This window comes from Aspergillus luchuensis, chromosome 4 (assembly GCF_016861625.1).
Source record: "Aspergillus luchuensis IFO 4308 DNA, chromosome 4, nearly complete sequence".
Taxonomy (NCBI): Eukaryota; Fungi; Ascomycota; class Eurotiomycetes; order Eurotiales; family Aspergillaceae; genus Aspergillus; species Aspergillus luchuensis.
Genome location: NC_054852.1, coordinates 824323 through 844524, shown reverse-complemented (window position 1 = coordinate 844524; position 20202 = coordinate 824323). Strand labels below are relative to the sequence as shown.

At 49.3% G+C, this 20202-nt stretch overlaps 7 protein-coding genes across 7 annotated transcripts; 4 read left to right on the top strand and 3 right to left on the bottom strand.

Annotated features, from left to right (window-relative positions):
* Positions 1-376: 376 nt before the first annotated feature.
* Positions 377-3214, top strand: AKAW2_40316A (CeGAL family transcription factor; the record flags this gene model as incomplete). The annotated part of the gene is made up of 5 exons (XM_041688630.1): positions 377-451; positions 517-776; positions 837-948; positions 1065-1786; positions 1852-3214. The coding sequence occupies 5 exons, from the start codon at positions 377-379 to the stop codon at positions 3212-3214; spliced, it is 2532 nt and encodes an 843-aa protein (XP_041542396.1).
* Positions 3215-3499: 285 nt separating this feature from the next.
* Positions 3500-4435, bottom strand: AKAW2_40315S (uncharacterized protein; the record flags this gene model as incomplete). Its single annotated transcript, XM_041688629.1, has 1 exon — positions 3500-4435. The coding sequence occupies one exon, from the start codon at positions 4433-4435 to the stop codon at positions 3500-3502; it is 936 nt and encodes a 311-aa protein (XP_041542395.1).
* Positions 4436-5950: 1515 nt separating this feature from the next.
* Positions 5951-6976, top strand: AKAW2_40314A (cytochrome P450; the record flags this gene model as incomplete). The annotated part of the gene is made up of 1 exon (XM_041688628.1): positions 5951-6976. One exon carries the CDS (start codon positions 5951-5953, stop codon positions 6974-6976), a length of 1026 nt encoding a protein of 341 aa, XP_041542394.1.
* Positions 6977-8915: 1939 nt separating this feature from the next.
* On the bottom strand, positions 8916-10848 carry AKAW2_40313S (uncharacterized protein; the record flags this gene model as incomplete). The annotated part of the gene is made up of 5 exons (XM_041688627.1): positions 8916-9961; positions 10075-10375; positions 10428-10565; positions 10628-10658; positions 10718-10848. The coding sequence occupies 5 exons, from the start codon at positions 10846-10848 to the stop codon at positions 8916-8918; spliced, it is 1647 nt and encodes a 548-aa protein (XP_041542393.1).
* An 878-nt stretch (positions 10849-11726) lies between these two features.
* On the top strand, positions 11727-14305 carry AKAW2_40312A (uncharacterized protein; the record flags this gene model as incomplete). The annotated part of the gene is made up of 19 exons (XM_041688626.1): positions 11727-11824; positions 11891-11924; positions 11989-12058; positions 12114-12186; positions 12249-12277; positions 12382-12446; positions 12490-12561; positions 12617-12731; positions 12782-12860; positions 12916-12950; positions 13009-13037; positions 13086-13118; positions 13166-13190; positions 13243-13444; positions 13497-13574; positions 13645-13773; positions 13840-13987; positions 14040-14118; positions 14202-14305. 19 exons carry the CDS (start codon positions 11727-11729, stop codon positions 14303-14305), a joined length of 1497 nt encoding a protein of 498 aa, XP_041542392.1.
* A 618-nt stretch (positions 14306-14923) lies between these two features.
* On the bottom strand, positions 14924-16969 carry AKAW2_40311S (LCCL domain-containing protein; the record flags this gene model as incomplete). Its single annotated transcript, XM_041688625.1, has 1 exon — positions 14924-16969. The coding sequence occupies one exon, from the start codon at positions 16967-16969 to the stop codon at positions 14924-14926; it is 2046 nt and encodes a 681-aa protein (XP_041542391.1).
* A 991-nt stretch (positions 16970-17960) lies between these two features.
* Positions 17961-19413, top strand: AKAW2_40310A (uncharacterized protein; the record flags this gene model as incomplete). The annotated part of the gene is made up of 2 exons (XM_041688624.1): positions 17961-17991; positions 18056-19413. The coding sequence occupies 2 exons, from the start codon at positions 17961-17963 to the stop codon at positions 19411-19413; spliced, it is 1389 nt and encodes a 462-aa protein (XP_041542390.1).
* Between the last annotated feature and the right edge of the window lie 789 nt (positions 19414-20202).

Genomic DNA, 20202 nt, shown 5'->3' with positions numbered 1-20202 from the left:
GGTTTCCACCTGCGCTTTCTGTTAGTAAAATTTTGTTGAGAGAGAAACCGATTGAGGGTTTGGTTCTTCTTGAACCATTAGACATCACTCTTTCGAGAACTAGCTTCACTCTCTTTCAGACTAAGTTACATCTCTATACTTTCGTTGAAGAACTCAGTCGTAAACTATATATTCACCCTCAGCTCAGCTACTCTTTTCCGTAAACATTATCTACTCCACTTGAATTATTCTGGTGTATCATCATTCGATTGTTTAGCCCTCTAAGGTATCAGAAATGGGTGACATCAAGATGAGATCCTTAGGGTTCTACTACAGAATAGCTACTAATGATTGCCTGGACAGGATTGTGACTTCATTCCTAAACCTCCACCACACAATGCAGTATCCACCTTGGCCAGAACAAGCAACCTTCAGGGTATCCTCTACCGATTCACACAACTACAGCGATGTGGTGAGGACCATCCGACTTACCCTTTTCTCTATCTTCAATTCCCGAATTTAACAGAGGATCTCAAGGGCAATGCGTCTCAGGCGGTGTCCGCCCATAGAGTGGAGCATATTTTGACTAGCAGGAAGTTGGCAATTCCTAGGCTAGCAGAAGGCTTGGAAACATTCTCAACCCCTGGTAGGTTTCATCGTCGCCACGTGAGCCGGGCATGCGAATCCTGCAGACAGAGAAAGACAAAGTGCACAGGGGATAAGTCCGGTTGTCGCAACTGCCGTGAGGCTGGCATCATCTGCTGCTACACAGATGGTAAAAGGGAGAAATCCAAGAGGTGTGTTTTCATCTGACTAGCTAGATCCTCAACTGATTTTAGAGGCATTGGTACACCAAGGCAATTGGCTAGTCTGGAGGCCAAAATACGGACTTACGAAGACGCTTTGAAGAACCTGAGCAACAGATTTGGGCTTACGAATGAGCAGCTGATGAACCTGGCATTGACAGTGGTATGGACACAGACTCCTCGCATCTCTTTAGCCTTAGCCATATCTCTTGTTCCGATCGAGCTCGCTATTTCCACTTCGCTCTGTCTACTCCAAGATCTTATACTGACTAGAAGTAGGAGGAGTCCCCCAGTCCTGCCTTGTCCCCTGATGGGCAAACACCCTTCCTCGGAACTCAAAGACCTCTTTCAACCTCCAACTCCCAGTTGCCACCATTCGTTGACTCCAGCCACTGCGTTGATTGTATCAGTGAAGACTATAATAAGGACGAAGTTTCCCAGGCTACGGGCTACATTGGCCAAAGCTCCGAAATTGCATGGATACATTCGTTAGGACGAGATGTCAACGATGGAACTGGATATGGGACTCCCAAAGAATCTATATTACTGCAAAACTCTGATGGTAGTCTTATATCCGCTTCGAATTACCATGTTGATGATCAAGAGCTGCCAAGTATCGAGCGACAAGAGCCTTATGCACTGCCGTCAAAGGATATAGCTTCAAAGCTCTATAACTGCTATCTGGACCGGGTGCATCCTTCTTTTCCAATCATTGGGACCACACCATTCGGAGCACAGTTCCGTGCATTCTTCAACAATGCCAATTTACGCCCAGGAAACAAGTGGCTCGCAGTCTTGAACGTAGTCTTTGCAATCGCTGCTAGGTATGCTTATATCTCTGAAGCAGAATGGCAATTGAACAAGAATAATCACTGGCTGTATTTCTCAAGAGCAACGGTCTTGAGTATGGATAATGGAAGTTTTCACCATCCTGACCTACAGCAATTACAAGTGGAAGGGCTAACAGCTTTGTACATGCTTTCTTTGGGGCATATCAACCGGTACGTACATCTATGTCCGTATATACAAGTTACCCATGTATGTCAGTGCTTACAAATGATTCAAGTGCTTGGAGAATTTGTGGAGGTGCTGTTCGTGGAGCCCTTGGTCTTGGTTTGCATCTGCGCAACATGAGCAAGTCGGCTTCGGATACTTCCAGGGAGATCCGATATCGCGTATGGTGGTCCCTTTACATGCTTGATCACCGACTTAGCATGGTCACAGGACGGCCGTCTTTCATAGATGATACTATATATACAATACCCCTGCCTGTTCCAGTTGACGAAGAGGATTTCGAAAGGGATGAAGTGATAAACTGTCTCCGTCTGTCACACGGGACTGAAGGCAACGGTTTAACTTTTGATCTGAAGGCCAAACACTCGATAGCTACCCCAAAGGCTACAGGCGCAACTGCCAGTCCTCCTTGTGGATCATTGCACTTCCTCCATGTCATTCTGCTCACGCTGATATCAAAGAAAATGACGACCAAGCTCTACAGTCCCGGAGCAGCGCGCACATCTTGGATAGGGATAGAGTTTGCCATACAAGGTCTCACCTCTGACATCGAATCTTGGCTTTTGAGTCTTCCTAAAGATTATGATTTTACATCGACACAGTCCTCACAGATCACTCATTCGATATCTACCCACCGGATGAGCCTGGCATTTTTATTCTATAGCACCAAAATTGGCATAACACGGCCATGCCTTCGCCGCTATCCTGCGGAGCAGGAAGGCAAGGTTTCAGACCTGAAAATGCAGGATTTCTGTCACAGAACAGCAGCTGAGTGCGTGGAATCGGCTTGCCATATGCTGAGGCTATTTCCCGAAGGACTAGATGCTGCTGCACTGTACAGAATGTCACCGTGGTGGTGTATACTGCATTTCCTTGTTCAAGCAACCACAGTCCTTTTGATAGAGCTGTCTTTGGGTGTTTGTCACGTTCCAGAGAAAGCTTCGATGGTTTCTAAGGCGACTGAAAGAGCCCTTCAATGGCTTGCTATACTAGCAAAGACCAACGCAGCCTCAGAGAAAGCTCGCTTACTATGCCAATGCCTACTACGCCGTATCGAAAAATATGCAGGAGTGAATCTACCTATTCACCCTATCCCAAGTGATGTCGGCATTTCTGTTCCGCCTGGACCTAGACCAACCGGACTTTCGTCTACTCCAGACTCGCGCCCCAGTGAATTTGGAAGCGGTCCTTCACCATTTTTAGGTTCTTCAAATACTCTGGAAGCCCATGTAAAGTGCCAACCTCCTCCAGAAAGTCCTGGTCTGATGCAAACGGACAAGGATACCAATGCTCAGGATACTTACGATGAGGGCCTTCCTTATGATCCAAGCACAGGGCAGATTATAGGGTCTTTCTTCCCACCTAATCTAAGTCTCGGCTTGGAAATAAGTGATTATTTTTTGGAGGAGGTGTGACACTTGCCTACACCTCATAATCAGGAATGTAATCAAAGGGCTGCCCTCTATCAGGCCTCCCAAACGGTCTCCTAGTCTTGCTGTGAAAGTTTGAGCATCGCGGCCCTGTCCCTATATAAAGCCGTGATGGGCACCCAGATTGCAATGAACGTCTCTCTTCATGGTGTTGACAGAAGTGTACTATTATAAGAATTGAAGTCTTTGACTTAGTTCCACCACCCTTAAATTCAATTGATCCTAAATGCTTCGGTCTATCGAGTCCTCTAATTTCCACCAAAGGCTTTCTCATTCAACCCAGCCGTCATAACTGCCAAATTGATCCAGCTTATACCTCCCCGCGTTAAGATGGAATAGAGGATACCCCTTGATAAACTCGTTGACTGTCTTTAGCAGTCTCGGATTGCCCTCACATGCAGCACGCAGTCTCCGGATACTACCCAAGCACTGATCCACTCTCTCCTGGAAAACCTCATACTCAGAAATCCCCCTGCAAACAGAAGTCTGCCTGATCCACGTCCCGGGTTCATTTCCCAAAACAGACTCCTTATAAAAAGACAACACATCATTCAACTGCTCAATAATCCCCGCTATATCAGGGATCAACGTAAAATAATCCCCCAACTTCCAGTCACTCTCAGGGAAGTAGAAAAACGCATAAGCTTCTCCAATACCACTTTTTTGTCGCAAAAAGTCCGGAAACAACTTGGTAGAAGGAGATACCATGAAATCACCCGTCCGCTCTGCCTCCACGATATTGATGCTCACAAAGTCCATGGTTGATTTGAAGATCATGTCGCCAGCATACCATTCATAGTGACTAACTATATCGTGAAGGATGCTGTATAGTCCCTTGATGTATTGCAGATTGGTGCTGGATTTGCCAAGAAAGACGGAGCGGTAGGGTTTAAGCTGCTCGCGGAATTCGGGATCTGCGCATTGGTCGTCGATCGAGAAAACGTATGCTGTTAGGACTCCTATGGAGACCTGTAGATCTCGGGGAAGGCTGGGGTAGAAGCACCGTGTTAGGACTTCTCCTGTGTTGACGAAGTGGGGAATGGTGTCTTCTGGGAGGCCGGAGGCGGCCGCGAATTTGTTGAAGACTTCGTTTTTGAAGGCTTCGTCGGGCGCGAAGGGTGGGAGGTTGGGACAGATTTCGTTCAAGAAGGGTGTGATGAATCTAAAGAATTCTTCTGGTGATACTGGGGGTTGGGCTTTTGTCATTGTTGCGATGCGGTGCTGATAGTTATGGGGTTGTGGGAGGTACTGATAAGTTGTAGGAATCTACATATAGTGGATGTTCTGCCCTTCCTAAATCGGTACTATTGGGTTCTTGCAAGGAGGATTTCGTTGCGTCATGAGGTTGTCATATCGGTTTGATCGCGCATTCTGTGAGACAATAATGGTGTTCGTGGAAACTTCAGTATTGCCATGTCCTTTGATGCAACTGGCATTGGGGTGAGCCCAGGGATATGCACGCAGCTGTGTTGCACTGACGGAGTGTGAGTAATACTGTCAATAGAATGTAGACATGCAGAAAAGGCTATGCTGTGTGAGACGATGTAGAGGAAACGATTGGGCCATTATATAGTGTTCATGCGATAGTTGTCAAATATAGTAAGTGCATAATTAGCATACAGAGAACAGAAAAAGATCAGTAAGTGTGGGGTCATGACTATCTGTAGATATGTATTCTCTCAACATGGTGATCTTTGCGGTCGATGGAGGCTCTTTTTGATGCAAGTCTCCGAGCCACAAAGATTTCCCCTGATAAAAAGTGCTTCTTATCCACAATGATTCCCACGCTTGACTTATGAATATCGAGAAAAATCATACATCAGATATTATTCTCTTAATAATGATGATTATCGTGGTTCAACCGGCATGACTGTTGAGGTCGGATTAAGCAAGGGGGGGGGGGTTGCGATTGACCTCACTGGTATACAGAGCCTTGTATGACAAAGCTGCATCCATACTATTTAAGCACTGTGATTCAATGGTCGGCATACCGCCCTGAGTATGGTAGGATCAGGGTATCTCTCGCGGTCCCAGTGGTAGTTTCTGCAAGGAGTAAAGAGAGTGATGTGTTTGGTTGCACAACCTCACGGCAGTATCCTCTTCACATTCCTAGTTCGTCCTGTTAGAGAGTTGTCATTGGTATATTAGATATTGATAACGTCCAATGTCTTATCAAAGTGCAGTCATTCAGGCTTGAGAATATCTAGTCAAGCTCCCCTCTTTGACAGAGCGGTCAATCCCCTATCCTGCAATATTTACTCTGTCTGTCCTCTACCTAGCTCAACTTTTCACATAGCTTCTTCATGGGATCGTTAAGAGAATATGCGCATGTTAAACTCAGAGCTAAGATGGCGGAAGACAACGTGTTAAGCATCCTTGTGGCAACAGTAATACTCCTGGTATGTTGCCCGAGGCTGTTATCTCCGCGAAGCTGCATAAGCGATCGAGAGAGCTAAGTCCGAGGGTGGCCTATAGTACTTGTCGGTGGTTACTTATAACCTATCTATTCATCCACTGAAAGACTTTCCCGGCCCGCGAACGCTAGCCGCCAGCAGAATCCCCGTAACCTACGCCTCTCTGAAGGGTAATCAAACACAGTGGCTCCACAACCTTCATCTGAGGTATGGACCAGTCGTACGCGTCGCTCCTAATGAGCTGAGCTTTATCGACGAACAAGCCTGGAAGGATATATATAGCAGTTCACCCACGGTGCCACAAAGTATGAAGAGAGGGTCTGATTTCTTCAGATATCTTGAAGATGATGACAATCGGCCCTCTATCCTAGCAGCCGATGAGACAGATCACCCAAGAATTCGGCGAGCCTACGCGCCAGCATTTTCACGGCGAGCCTTAGCCCGCCAGGAACCAATCCTAGCCAAGTATGGTGACGCTCTCGTTGAAACCCTTTCCGGCATGGAAGGGCATATCACGAATATACGCGATATGTTCCATTACACGCTTTTTGAAATTGTTGGGCATTTTCAGTACGGTGAGGAAATGGGCGTCTTGCGAACAGGAGCACGTAAATCGTGGGTACACAGCCAGCCCGCACTGATAAAAGCCTCGACTTTACTATCAGCTCTCGCTGACTTCACCTGGATCAACCTTTTGCTCCGGTGGACCATACCCTGGATGTCAAAATGGCTCCGCAAGGCATACTTCAAGCCTTCGAATGACCTCATAGACCATCGACTTCAAATCCAAAGCGACGAGCCTGACCTTATCGGTCTTACATTTCGCAACAGTCGCAGCTCAGCTTTGACTGAGAAGGACATTCGTGCCAATGCTCACATCATGATGCTTGGAGGAGCAGAAACAACCATGGGCCTCATGACATTCTTGACTGCGTGCCTCCTCCAGCACCCCGAGTGCTTTGCGCGTCTCAAAGACGAGATTCGCACAGAATTCCACGATAAGAGCCAGGTCTCTCTGGAATCGGTATCGAAACTTGCTTACTTGGATGCTTGTATCAAGGAGGCTTTAAGAATGTACCCCCCAATCCCCGGGGCTATACATCGTGTTGCCCCTCCAGGTGGGGCACCCATAGCCGGTCACTGGGTCGCAGGAAACACACGAGTCTATATTCCAATTTTTGCAGCCACACATTCCCCAAACCACTTCTGGAACCCTGAAAAGTTTGTTCCTGATCGTTGGCTAGAGGGTGCAGAAGGCCCGTACCAGAAAGATAACAAAGCGGCATGCCATCCTTTTTCGACAGGACCGCGGGGTTGTATTGGCCAAGAGTGAGTTGACCTATTATCTATCATACATGAACTTTGGTTGATATGTAAATAGCATGGCATATGGCATGGCAAAGGTAGTATTCTGCAAATTCGCAACAGAGTTCAACTGCGAACTTGCATCTGATGATATCAGCCCCTGGCTCACAGGTCTTCGTTCATGGGGCACATGGGATGTGCCGCCACTTATGGTGCGGGTATCTAGAGTGGGAAAAGCCAGCATCAGAATATGATATGATGCCGTTGTAATGACGCTTATGAGAAGTGGCTAGTCATGATGACAAGGATGATATAGTGATGACAATTAATTTTAACAATTTGATGTATCCTAGGTGTGTAGAGTGGCATTCAGGGGGACTTTAAAGAGCTCCACCTCTGCGGCCTATTTTACAGTCGGATCCAATCCGGCGGTGCACAGCCCAACTGTCAGTTGGCTATCCCTACGCTCACTGTATCCCTGGGAGAGCAGGTGCGACAAACGGACACGGGATTTCATTCAGACTGTCCACCGGAATGACCCAAGCTACAAAATACGTATGCCTTCGGGTTCCCTTCCCGAGATACCCTCGGGTTTTACTGAAGCGTCGGATTCTCGAAAAGTTGTGCAGTGAAGATCATCGACCCGAAAGCGGACATCTGTACATCTCTTCCCGGTTCTCCAATCTTTCACCAGAATAAGTTAGGCTTGGGTCCTCATCCTTGTCATAAATTATGGGGACACACTGTTGCAATATAACCCCAACATTCTATGTGTAAGATGGTGTTCTAGCCGTCTTGGCTCAATAGACTAAGGCTAACATTCCTTGTAAGGAATATGCTTCTTCTTACCAAATACCAGTAGTCAATCTTCCGTAAGTCTCCGAAGTCTCAAAGAAAGCTCCAGGACCAAATCGGTTACCGATGTATATCGGGACAGTCACTGTGGCCTGGCATTCTACCATGTATGCGTCGTGACGGGAGTGTCGAACTACGTGGTTGATTTTTTCAGCCAGTTTTCTGTAAGTGCCATGGGTGCTGTTGCTGCGGGAGAGAATATTTGCTCTGCTTTCCTGCCACTTGCAGTATGACCATGTACCGGGTGCTACGATATCAGTGGGCGTGTACGCTACTTGGTTTTTTTTTTTTTTTTTTTTTTTTTTTTTTGGCTTGGTACTGTCGCTTAGTATTCCTACATTGATGTTTGTTTTGAGGAAGGAGGTGCGTGCTCCGAGTGCCTTTATGAATGAGATGGCGAATGATGCAAGGATGCGGTCGGAAATGGTTGAGGTAGCCATAGCGGAGAACACAGGATAATGATTGATGCAACAGTGACTAGGGTAAATGAAGTTGCTTCAGACAGTGAGGCTCGTTCTGGTTGGAGAACCACGAGTGTAGCAGATAAGTAGGAGTATTTCGAGAAATATATATAATTTGATCGAATTGAATTGAGATTGAACTACTCTAGCTAGCACTAGCGCCATACCAAAAGACTACAAGCATAGGACGTATACTGGGACAAGTCTAGGAATGCCAATTTACTTGACATAATCATAATAGTGCCACAGCTGAACACGAGTGAAGCCACAGAGAGACACCTGTACGGAGTACTACTTCTCAGATTTGACCGTTCTCCCGGCGATAGATCTCGCACGGAAGGCGCCCCACCAGACCACAAGACGGCATGAGATAGTAGTCCACCCACCCGCTAAGCGAACAGGCAAAAAAGAAATGATAAAAAAGAAATGACCTACGCAGGATTCGAACCTGCAATCTCTTGATCCGTAGTCAAGCGCCTTACCATTGGGCCAGCAGGCCAATTGATATGTCTTTGCAAATAATTGGGCTACATAAACGCAAATTGAAACTAGATTTCTAACAAAGTCAATTCCCACCCCAACGCCATTCATCCATCCATTCTAACCAAGACGACAATGAAGCAGATGTACAAGAGACCAACCATGCTACTACTAGTAGTAACTCACCGCCGGCCACCCATTCATCCGACTATACGCATCCAACGGCGTAGTCCCATTCAACTGGTCATAAAACACCCTTTCCCCACACACTTCCTCCTCCTCTTCCCCATTAGTGCTACTAGTACCAGCAGTACGAGTGATATCCTCCGCACACCTTCCCTGCAACAGCGCGGCAACATTATCCCCCGCTTCACGTCCCTCATACCACGCCCCATGCAAGAACCCGAAATAGGGGGCACTAGTCGCCTCCCCTGCGAACCAGAGTCTTTCCGTATTCGCCCGCAGATTCTGATGCATTTCGAGGGTCGTTCCCGCCGGCCAGTTGGAGTAGCTGCCATAGACCCAGGGTTCGTTCGTCCAGCGGGGGTAAGTAAACGCCGTAGGCTCGGGTATGTCCTTGTCGGGAAACATCTCTCTCAGGACATCAAGGATTTGGTCTTTGGTTTGGGTCAGGGATTGGCGTTCGACGCGGTAGGCTTGTTCGTCGACGACAGTGGCGAAGAGGATGTTTGAGTCGGGGAGGAAGTTCTCTGTCGAGAGGGATTGAAAGACGGGATAGTAGCCTCTTGTTGTTGGGGAGGCGTAGAGGAAGAATTGTGTGTCTGTGGGCCAGAAGGTCTCCGGGAATTGCATGAATATCTTGGTGTAGGTACCCATGTTGAATTTTTCGATGGCGGTTTGTTTCCAGGACGGCAGGGGTGGGTCGAAGGTCACGGCTTTGTTCTGGAGGACGCCCAGGGAGAAGGTGCAGATTGCGTAGGCGGCTCGGATGCAGGTGTTGCTGTTTTTGTTGTCCTTGGTGTGAATTGTTACGCCCCTTGGGGAGTATTCGATGCGGGTAACACGGGTGTTGAGACGTAGGCGGCTATCGGAGGGGTTGGCTAGGAAGGTGAGCGCTTCGTTTTCGATGATGGTGCTGTATCCGCGCGAATCGAGGACGAGGTGGTTGGCTTTGCCGAATTGGTTGAAGGTTAGGTTTTCGCCGGCGATACCGAAGACCAGCGAGCTGGTTTCGGGCGTGTGTGCGTCTTCCCAGTCTAATTGAGGGGATATGCGTTAGTCCCGTGTGGGAGATGGGATAGGGTTGGTGTTATCCCGATGGGTGTAAAAAGGGTTGGGTGTTCCCCCTCTTAACGGTAATTGTTCATACCCCAGCTCCACCATTCCACGGCTTGTGCGGCCATGTCATTCTTGCGTGGTCTCCAGCCAGCGAGGGCGAGCCCAGTGCGTGCGGTTTGGTCTTGCAGGTTCTGCGTCAGGATGCGGCCGGCATTGCGGGCAGCAATGTGGTAGGCCTGGGCGTAATCGTCAAGTAAATAGCGGTAGTCAGTGTAGCCGGTCTCGTTGTATGTTCGGATGGAGCTGTAGTTGGAGTAAGTGTTTTTCAGATGGTACTTTTTGGCTAGTGCCCAGACTGGATTCTCGATGGCTTCAGAGCCGAGTCCTTGGAGCTGTTTTAATGGTGAGGCGGATGTTGATTTGACAGGGTGTAGGTTGTCATACCCAGTTGGCTCCTAGCTCAATCACATATGGTTTGCCCTGCTTATCCTTCCCGAAGTCGGTATGCCAGACACGACCACCTAAGGTATGGCGATATTCGAGGATAATGAAGTCGTCGATAGATGCGTTGGATAAGGCTTGCTAGTGGTCTTGGTGAGCATTGCCGGTCGGGGTTTAGGGTAGGGGGCCTGAGGGTCACCTACTGCAGCGGCAATGCCGGCCATCCCTCCACCCCTGTTAACGTTAGACGCTAAGCTCCAGCGCGATATTTAATCTTAGTGGGGAGCTCCTACAAGATGGCCACCGTTGTTTCGGTGCACTTGTCATCGCTAAGCGGTGCCTGTGCAACATAAGCGGAGCAGGAGAACAGAAAGGTCGTCGCTAGGAAGGCGTATAAAGAAACGGTGATGGGAATCGTATGCATGGCAGGTGAGTGACGTCTACGAAGAGCGGAAGTGGATGGCAATAGTAGTATGGTATATATTCACTCAGTTCTGCATTAGACTGATTTGCTTGCTATGCACTGGTAGTAGTAAGTAGATTGGCCGTGGTGAGAACGGCAACTGCTACACCAGAGAGGATAAGGGGGAGGTCAAATCAAGCCTGTCAGGACCTGGCATGGTGGGCTGGTCAGCCGGACAAGGGCCAGCTCAAATAGTTAATCAGGCGTGAACCCCAAAGGGGGAGGAAGCAAAAGCAAAAGCATCAAATCAATAGTGTGTCTGCACGGAAGGGCAAGGATGATCGGTGAAGGGCTGGTGGGAGCGCCTTGTGATCGGGACAGGCATCTTGGCAGGCAGCCAAGGCAAGAGGGCGTACCACGTGAGACATTCCTCGACAAGCTTCTGGAAGGCGATCCATTCAGCAATCATCAAGGGATGAAAGCCGCGCAGCAGAATAAGCCGGTGGTTTTGCACCAGACAGGAATGTCCAGGCGGGTGAGGCGGTCCTCCCTCCTGATTGGCTAGTAACGCCTGATAAGGCAGCGTTAAGGAGATAAGGCATCCCCACCTCGAAATGGACCGATGGGTGCCTGGGGCCGCCATTCCGGATAGATCCTGATCTGCCCTTTCTGGTTGAACAGTAGTGCCGCGCAAAGAGGATTGGGCGATGCTTGACCAGCCGCGGGTAGATTAAGCTTCCCCGCATGAGGTTGGACATACCCCTTTGATCCATAGCTCCTATTAGCCCAACACTACCCCTCTCAGTGCGATTTAAGCTGCCAGTAACCTCATGTCGCACTTCAACTCCATCAACCGCCAAAATCTCCCGTCAACAATCCCCTTGGACTGACCCTCGGCCATGGAAAAATCGAAAGTCGCCCACGATGGGCCCGAAGATGATGTTCAATTGGCCGAAATGGGGCATAAACCCGAGCTGCAACGGAACTTTTCGACCTTGTGTGTACTATTGATTGCCTGGTCCTGGTTGCCCCGATGGAAGAAACCCTATTGACCCGAGATTAGGTCTATGCTTGGATTGGCCTTTGCGGTGCTTAATGTATGTCCTCTACAGTGCCAACTGCCCACGGGTCGATCACACGTGCTGATAATCTGCCGATTAGTCTTGGACGGCTCTATCCGCGAGCTTATCCCTCAGCTTACCCTCAGGGGGGAGCACTAGCGTCGTCTGGGGTGGGCTGCCAATGGAATTAGTTTCCTATTTGGGTTTGCTGACCCCCAGTCATAGGTTTGGTCACGGCGGGGTTCTGCAACCTCTGTATTGCAGTGTCGCTAGCTGAATTCTTGTCCGCATATCCAACGTGAGTTTTTATCAAACCAGCTTGGTTTGCTAAAAACTTAGTCACTAACAAGAATGTATCAGGGCGGGAGGACAGTATCATTGGGTAGCCGGTATGTTTTCCCGCAGGATCCTGTCAGAATGCCATACTGATTTTGACTTGCAGTCAGTACGTAGGATTATCCCTACCTCGTTAGTATCCCCTAACGTCTCTCAGTATCCTGGCCAAAATGGGTTCCTATCCTATCCTGGGTAACCGGGTGGATTAATGTGGCGGGATGGGTATGTCTCCGCAGAAATGGCCTGATCATCGCTGACCAGCTAGGTTGCCCTTGTCGCCACCAATGCCCTTCTCTCCTGCGAATTGATTGCAGGAATTGTGTCATCCGTGTACCCGGTAAGACTTCTAGTGTCTCCGGACAATCATCTGGATGTTGATACCATGCTGGTAGGACTTTGTTTGGCAGCGCTGGCAAGAGTTCCTGATCTACGTGGGATACACACTGCTTGCATTCATCATCAACGCCTTCATGAATTCAATCTTGCCTATCATCTACCGTGGAGCATGTAAGCTACCCTGCGGAAAATGTATCAGAGCGGGTTATTAACTGGAACAGTCACCTGGTCCATCGGTGGTTTTGTTCTGATCTGCATCACGGTGCTGGCTTGTGCATCCCCGGACTACAACTCTGCCTAGTATGTATTCCCGCCATCGTGTCTTGGCCGCACACCATGCTGACCATGCATATAGCTTTGTGTTCTGCGACTTTGTCAATCAAACTGGCTGTAAGTTTACTGAAGGAGAGGTCCTGTGAATATTGCAAGCCAAGCTAACGAGCGATAGGGCCTGATGGAGTGGCTTGGTTACTGGGGGTTAGCTGCAACTCTTATACTAGTCTACCACGACGCTAACAGACGCAGCTTCTTCAAGGGGGACTTGGAGTGACCGCATTTGTAAGTATCCCACTCACCAGTGATGATGTCAATCTAACATGAACTAGGACGCGGTGGCTCATATGATTGAAGGTATCACTTCCAATATGCAGCTGAATAACCTATTAATAACCCTCAAACACAGAGATCCCCAACCCCTCAATCAAAGGACCGAAGATCATGGTAGTCTGTGTCGGCATTGGTACCTTTACCGGGGCAGTATTCCTCATTGTCCTCCTCTTCGTCGCGGGCAACATGGACGAGGTAGTCAATTCCAGCGCAGGGCCTCTACTAGAAATCCTCATCCATGCCACCAACAACCGGGTGGGCGGCATCTGCCTGCTCATGTATGATACACTTCCTCTATCCCATGCAACCAATACTAACGTCGGACTACAGGCTCCCTCTCGTCTGCCTATTATTCGCAACACTCAGCGTCATGACAACAAGCAGCCGAATGATCTTTGCATTCGCCAGGCACGTCGCCCCTCCTTTCTCGCCCCCAGCTTCCCCGAAGCACATGGACACGAAGACTAACACAAAACAGAGACGGCGGCCTCCCCGCCTCCAAATTCTTCGCGCGCGTGCACCCCAGACTCGGACTTCCCTTGAACGCACTAATGTTAACCGCCTTTGTGGTGATTATCTTCGGGTGCATTTACCTCGGATCAAGCAGGTACCTCCCTCCCCGAAATCCTTTTACCCCTGAAAGAATATAAAACACATACTGAGATAAACGCAGTGCCTTCAACGCAATCGTCTCCGCTTCTGTCGTCGCACTTGATCTCTCTTACGCCATGCCAATCGCAGTGAATTGTTTACGCGGACGGAGAACCCTCCCTGATCGCAAGTGGAAAGTTCCTAATGCAATTGGATGGGTGATCGATACTGTATGTACATTTACACGTCTTCGTATTGTGGCAGATGTGTTAACTTGACTAGATCTCGCTATCGTATATTGCACTTACTACTGTTCTGTTCCTATTCCCGCCTGATCGGCCGGTTACGGGGAGTAGTATGAGTAAGTTTTTTCTTTTCTTTTTTCTTTTCTTTTTCTTTTCTTGATAGTCTGGGGCCGTGTTCAGTGCTGAAATGTCCTTCTAGATTACTGCATTGTTGCATTTGCCATTATTGTCATCATCTCGGTGGTACAGTGGGTTGTGGACGGGAGGAAGAATTTCACGGGGCCAAGGGTGGATTTGTCTTGATTTATACCCCTGTAGAAGTTTCTCGGGGAGGCCTTTGAGAGTTGAAGACATGTGAGATAGTAGGAAGGGGATAGCTATATAATTCTAATTAGGATACGTGCATCTACAGATACATCCTCAAAATAAGGGAACCAATGTTGTTTTGTCCGGAGTGGACTGTTCCTTTTCATTTCGTTTTTTCGGCGTGGATTTGCGTAATAAGACGTTTCGATCCATAAATTGCTTCCCAAAGTGACGCATCTAGCTTGACAATAATGGGCTAAATAGAGTTAGAATCTGAAGAGTACGAATGCTTTGCTCTTCAATGGCTTGTTGGAAGAGTCACTAGAAGCTGCTGCAAGCCAGTACTTCATCATGCTCATGTACGTGCGGGAGGTCAATGTAGTCACTGCGAGGCGGCGACATAACCAAACATTTATAGCGCATTACCACCAACCATGGATTGGGTGATACGAAAGCGCAGGAGGTAGGTTTGACAGTAGGTGTTTCGAAGCGTAAGAATATAAAAAAGTCGGGTTTTTGGATCTGCAGCGTGGACCACGTTTATTCGTACCAGATGAAGAGACAAACGAACGAATCAACAATTTAGCAAGCTCCAAAAAGTCACCAAATCTATGTTTACGACTTCGGCGGAGGCGGCGATATCCATCTTCCATCCCGTAGCCAAACCCCGGCTCCACCGTATTTGCCGGCTTCCGCTCCCTTGAGGAAGGCGAACCGAAAGAAAAGGTCTTCCGGCTCAGAATCATCATCCTGCACAGTGACGTCCAGCTGGTCACTCTCGATGGTGGGTCGATGTTGCAGTTCCAGCCCTCTGTGTCCATGTCGATGCCATATAAACTCACCACGCTTGTCTTCGTCCAGATAGCCGCGCCAGCGCTCGACGTCGTTCACCAATACAGAGATACCATCTACGCCCATCTTGTCCATACGTTGCCGTTCCCAGAGGTTGAACGTGATGTTTCCATTTCCGTGGTGTGTTTCGGGAGACCCAGGACCAGGAAGGGAGACCGAGACCGAGGAATCACTGACATTGGGGTAGGTCCCGCCCCACCATCCGTGCGAACCTCCAGGGCCTGGGGCTTGCTCGCCCAAGGCTGCGGGGGTTTCTATGATCGATGCAAATCCCCAGCGAGCGATGCCGTTGATGAAGAGACCCAATAGCAATCCCTGATAGATCAACGAAGGGCGCGTAGGTAGGGCCGTTCCCGGCATGAGAAGGATGGCAAGAATGTAATGATGGATTCTCAAGCGCAGACCTGGCAGTGGGAGTAAGATCAGCAGGATGAGACCCATAGTGCAATAGATCTTGAGGTAGCGAGGCATTAAGCCTCCCATGCGTATTTGCCAGGCCTGACTCAAGATGATGCAGACCACCGTGGGAATCACCAGGGCCAGTGCAACCTTGGCTCCAGGCTGCTTCTGGATATCATGAGGAGTCAAACGCTCGAGCGGGATCAGCCTGGCGAAAGTGTAATTATTCAGACCACCAATAAAGGCAGGTGGCAGGTAGAGGAACATTTTAGTCAGCTGATACATTGGCTCGGAAAGCGGGGTCAGAAGCGGCCGTGCGCAATACTTATAGAGGACGAAGGCCACAAACGACGCCGGCAAGAGTCGCGAGAACATGGTTGAGAAAAGGTCGGCAAACTGAGAGATCGATGGCGGATCAGAAACCAGTCCCACCTGGCAAAATAGCATGACGAACGTGCTGAAGAACAGAACAGGTGGGGAGACGCAGAACAGCCAGAGAAGACTTAGTGCGCCAATGGTAATGCCTAGCAATGGCCAGCGAGGATCTTGAGGGCAGGTTGCCTGTGCTGAGGAGAGCTCGACAAAGCTGAACGATTTGGGGAAGGTTGACGGAAATTCAACCGAGCGAATCCCGTGTTGCTTTGACGCATGGAAGGAATGGGCGGCGCCATCCAGCTTCAATACACCACAACCACCAACCGCATTAGTGATCACGCCCGCATGAATGGCTGCCTGACACACGAAACTATCTGCTCGATACACGGCAGGCTTATCGGATTCTGGTTGAGGACCTCCCACTACCAGGCCCTGGTAGCTGTAGGTCTGGTTGCCGATCGTATGCGGCTGGAGCAATTTCGAGTCGCGGCAGTTTGCAGGACACCGGAAGGCCATAGTTGATGCAGAGAAGGGGCGACAGTCGTTGCCGTTGAGGCCACAGTCATTGCCAGACTGCCATAGACTCGTGGAGCAAGCGAGTGTCTTCGGTCGTCCATAGCCCTCGATGTAACCGCCCTGTCGCGAATGCAGCAAGACAATGGTCCAGGGCAGAAACCAGACAAAATACAGCAGTGCCAGCAATGCGATCTTGTGCTTGCGTTTGGGAAAGAAGCGCTCGAGTAACCGAACCGGCAATTCTTGATAGCGAGGGAACAGCGGCTTCAATAGTAGGGATTGCGGAGGTTTCGGGCCCTTGACCCAGTCGGCTATCGCCCAGCCTGCTTTGCGTAGCGGCAATGGAACCCATCCCCAGCGAATGGATTTGGATGACTCCCGTAGCCAGACGGGTAAGTATGGGAGACCGGTCTCTTCATGCTGAGGGAGGTCGGGGGTATCGTCCACGGGACGGTTTTCCGTTTCCCACAGTGGTGGGACATGAGGACGAGAGCCGTCCTCAGGTCCTTCTCCAAGCATGCTGCAAGGACGTCGACGCGAACAATTGGGGAGATTGTGGTGAGGTATATCGGAACCCCGAGAAGACCAAGGAACGGACGCAGCTAACTGTGGGGACGAACGGTGGAGGGGCGCTAGGACTCGGGGATTCTAGACCGCGACCAGAGAGAGACCCTTCCAGCCCGTGGAAGGAGGGGATCGGAGCGCTCAATGATAGAGCTCTGGAAGGGCGAGAAAGACGAAGGGGAAATCAGGTGAGAAAAGAAATAAAGATAAGGGAAAGAATGAAGCGCGTCGGGACTAGTTACATGGATACATATCCGGAGGCGACAGAGCGACAGAGCGACAGACAGACGGACAGACAGTCGGTGACTAGTCAGTTAAGTCGGGCTTCCGTGAGTTTCCGGTGTTTCGCCTCTCTTGGGCGCCCGATGTCACGGCACGTGATGGTAGTGGGCATGTGATCTGCTCCTCACATGACTGACGGCTTCCGAAACCGGATCGCCTCTGCTCTGATCATCAATCAAGGTTATTGAGCAACGAACTCATACATACCTGAGTGTAGCATGGAACCCTGGCCTGCATACACCACTGACACTCACATAGATTCCAGACCCCGAGTGGACTAAGTAGATGTTAGAAACGAAGTAGTAGTTACTTGTCCGACAAATCTCCTAACTAACAATACTAGAGAAAGATGGAAAAATAATAATACTTAAGCAGTACCTGTCGAGCACCATGCCCACCTTCAACTTGAAATAGAATGGGGAGGAATCTACTGTACTATCCGTCCGGATGGTATTGATGGCTGCCTTGTATGCCGTCGCAAGGTTGTCCGAAAGAGGAAGATTTAACGCGGAAAATATACAGGGGCGGCGCGACCCGTTGATTTTCCCGGCTGATTGGTCTTGAAAGGGCAAGTTATTGTTCTTCGTGGCCTTCCATTGTACTTCTTCTTTCTCCTCCGTGTTTCATCGCGCCCAGAGTCTTAGCATGCGACATCCTTGCAACAATGATTGATTTTGAAAGACTACGTCCAGTTGGTGAGTGAGAAGTGCCTGACTTGAGAAGCCGAGGCCAACGGGGAATTGAATTGACAGCTGTCAGGGCCCCTGGAGAAATACTCCACCACGCGCCATTCACTCGGACTATATTTTAACGTCGCGGTGTCGGCAACCTACATCTTGCCGGATACCTTCACTCTGCCGCTAAAAGACTATGTATATAAAGCTTGTGAGACATTGATCGGCCAGCATCCTATCTTGTCCGCCATCCCCATCAGTGAAGATACCGAAGATACCTGGTTCGTGCGCCTCCCGGAGATTGATCTGAGCCAGTCGGTGGCATTCCAAAGGCGCACCCGCGACTTTCCCGACAACAATGAACCGGATGTAGAATTATGCGAATTGCTGCGAGTCCAACATAGTACAGGGTTTGCTGCCCCCTTGCCGTACTGGAGACTATTCATCCTGACAGATGAAGCGAATGACCTGCGCTTTACCGCAGTCTATGTGTTCCACCATGCGATTGGGGACGGGACTTCAGGGAAGGCATTTCATCAGACGTTCTTGGATGCATTGCACGCTGCTGCTACTTTCATGACCCCAGGCGAGGTTAAACAAGTCGTTCAGTCGCCCACATCACCTCTGCTACCTAATCTGGAGGCGCTCCATCCATGTCCTACGACCATACCTTTTCTTCTTAATGCTCTTTTCAGAGCGAAAGTATGGTCTCATCGCGATCCACGCCTCTGGACAGGCGCCAAAATATCTGCTCCAGTCAAGACCGAGTTACGCCAAATCATCATCCCCGCAGCTGTGTCTGCAGCTTTCAGAAAGAACTGTCGTCAAAACAATGCAACTGTCACCGCTGCTTTGCAGGCAGCGGTTGCCCGCGCTCTTCTCACCCACTTGCCAGTGAAGTATACCAAAGTTCAAATGAACGGCGCCATCTCATGTCGAAGGTGGCTGAAGGGAGGAGAAATTAAAGATCAGTCTATGGGCGTTTGGGTCATGGACTTTGCGGAAAGCTTCTATCGGAACGAGGTGAATCAATATCCCGACACCTTCCCATGGGATCAAGCCAGGAAGTCTCGTGCGACCATCGAACAGGCACTGGGTCGCGAAGGAAAAAATGCTGGCACATGCTTGCTCAAACATATAGATAACTTTCAGGACCTCTTCCGGGGAAAGATTGGCAAAGACCGTGATGAAAGCTTTGAAGTTTCCAATGTGGGTGTCTTGCAGTCCAAACAGGAAGAAGATCCGTCGCGGCCGCAGACCACACGGGCGATGTTCTCCCAGACACCCAGTGCTTTGGGTGCAGCTTTGGAGGTCTCGTCAATCACCGGTGGTGATGGCTGTCTGGTTTTGGGGATCACATGGCAGACAGGCGTCGTGGAGCCAGAGCTCGTCAATGCAGTTATTGACACGCTAGTGAAGGAGCTACACGATGCTGCACTCTGATTTGCATAATCACCTCTTCCCACAGCTGCGTCTCTCTCACCTTGTATCCGGAGACCCCAGACGTCTTATTTAATTACGAACATCATTATCCTTTGACCTCTTCCATGTTTGATATCTATATTTCTAGTATCTTTGGCTATATGATAGATCTAATATATAAGCAGTGACGCACCCTGTTGTAGCACTTTGGCTCTTCAATAATAGGGTTACGGAACTACCGCTTGGGAGTATAGAGATAACATGCAGGCTGCAAGGACTGTAAATATTGACAACTGCCTATCATTGGTTGAAAGTAGGTAAATCTGGGACAGAGACACGAGGCTCTTTAGACTCGAAGTGTCCACCAACATACTATTCGTGCTTCACGCCTCTTTAGTAGCGAAGTGTGAGTAGTGCACACACTCGATTCATTAGCGCTTGAGCCTCGGTTGCTCGTAAGCTACACAAGTATGGGGCGGGATACTTTTTCGCGGCTCTCTCCCTTCATCTTGGGTCAGCTTCGGCCTCTCCGCTGCGTATAGACTTCGGTTTTTGTCTAGGTACTACCCGCATCAAACATATATCAGCCACAGTGGTCGATGGTTTACTAAATTACCGGAGCACAAATTTGTGGGTCCAGGTTTAAGCTATGTCTCGTATCAATTATCTTGATCTGTGGATTTGGATGGTCAGTCATTGAAGATATGTACTGATTCCTATGACGAGTCCGGTGCGAAATTGTGAAAAATTTGTCAGCTCGTCTATAGGGGACTCCCTATTGCAAACAGTTCGAATGGTAATCTAACTGAA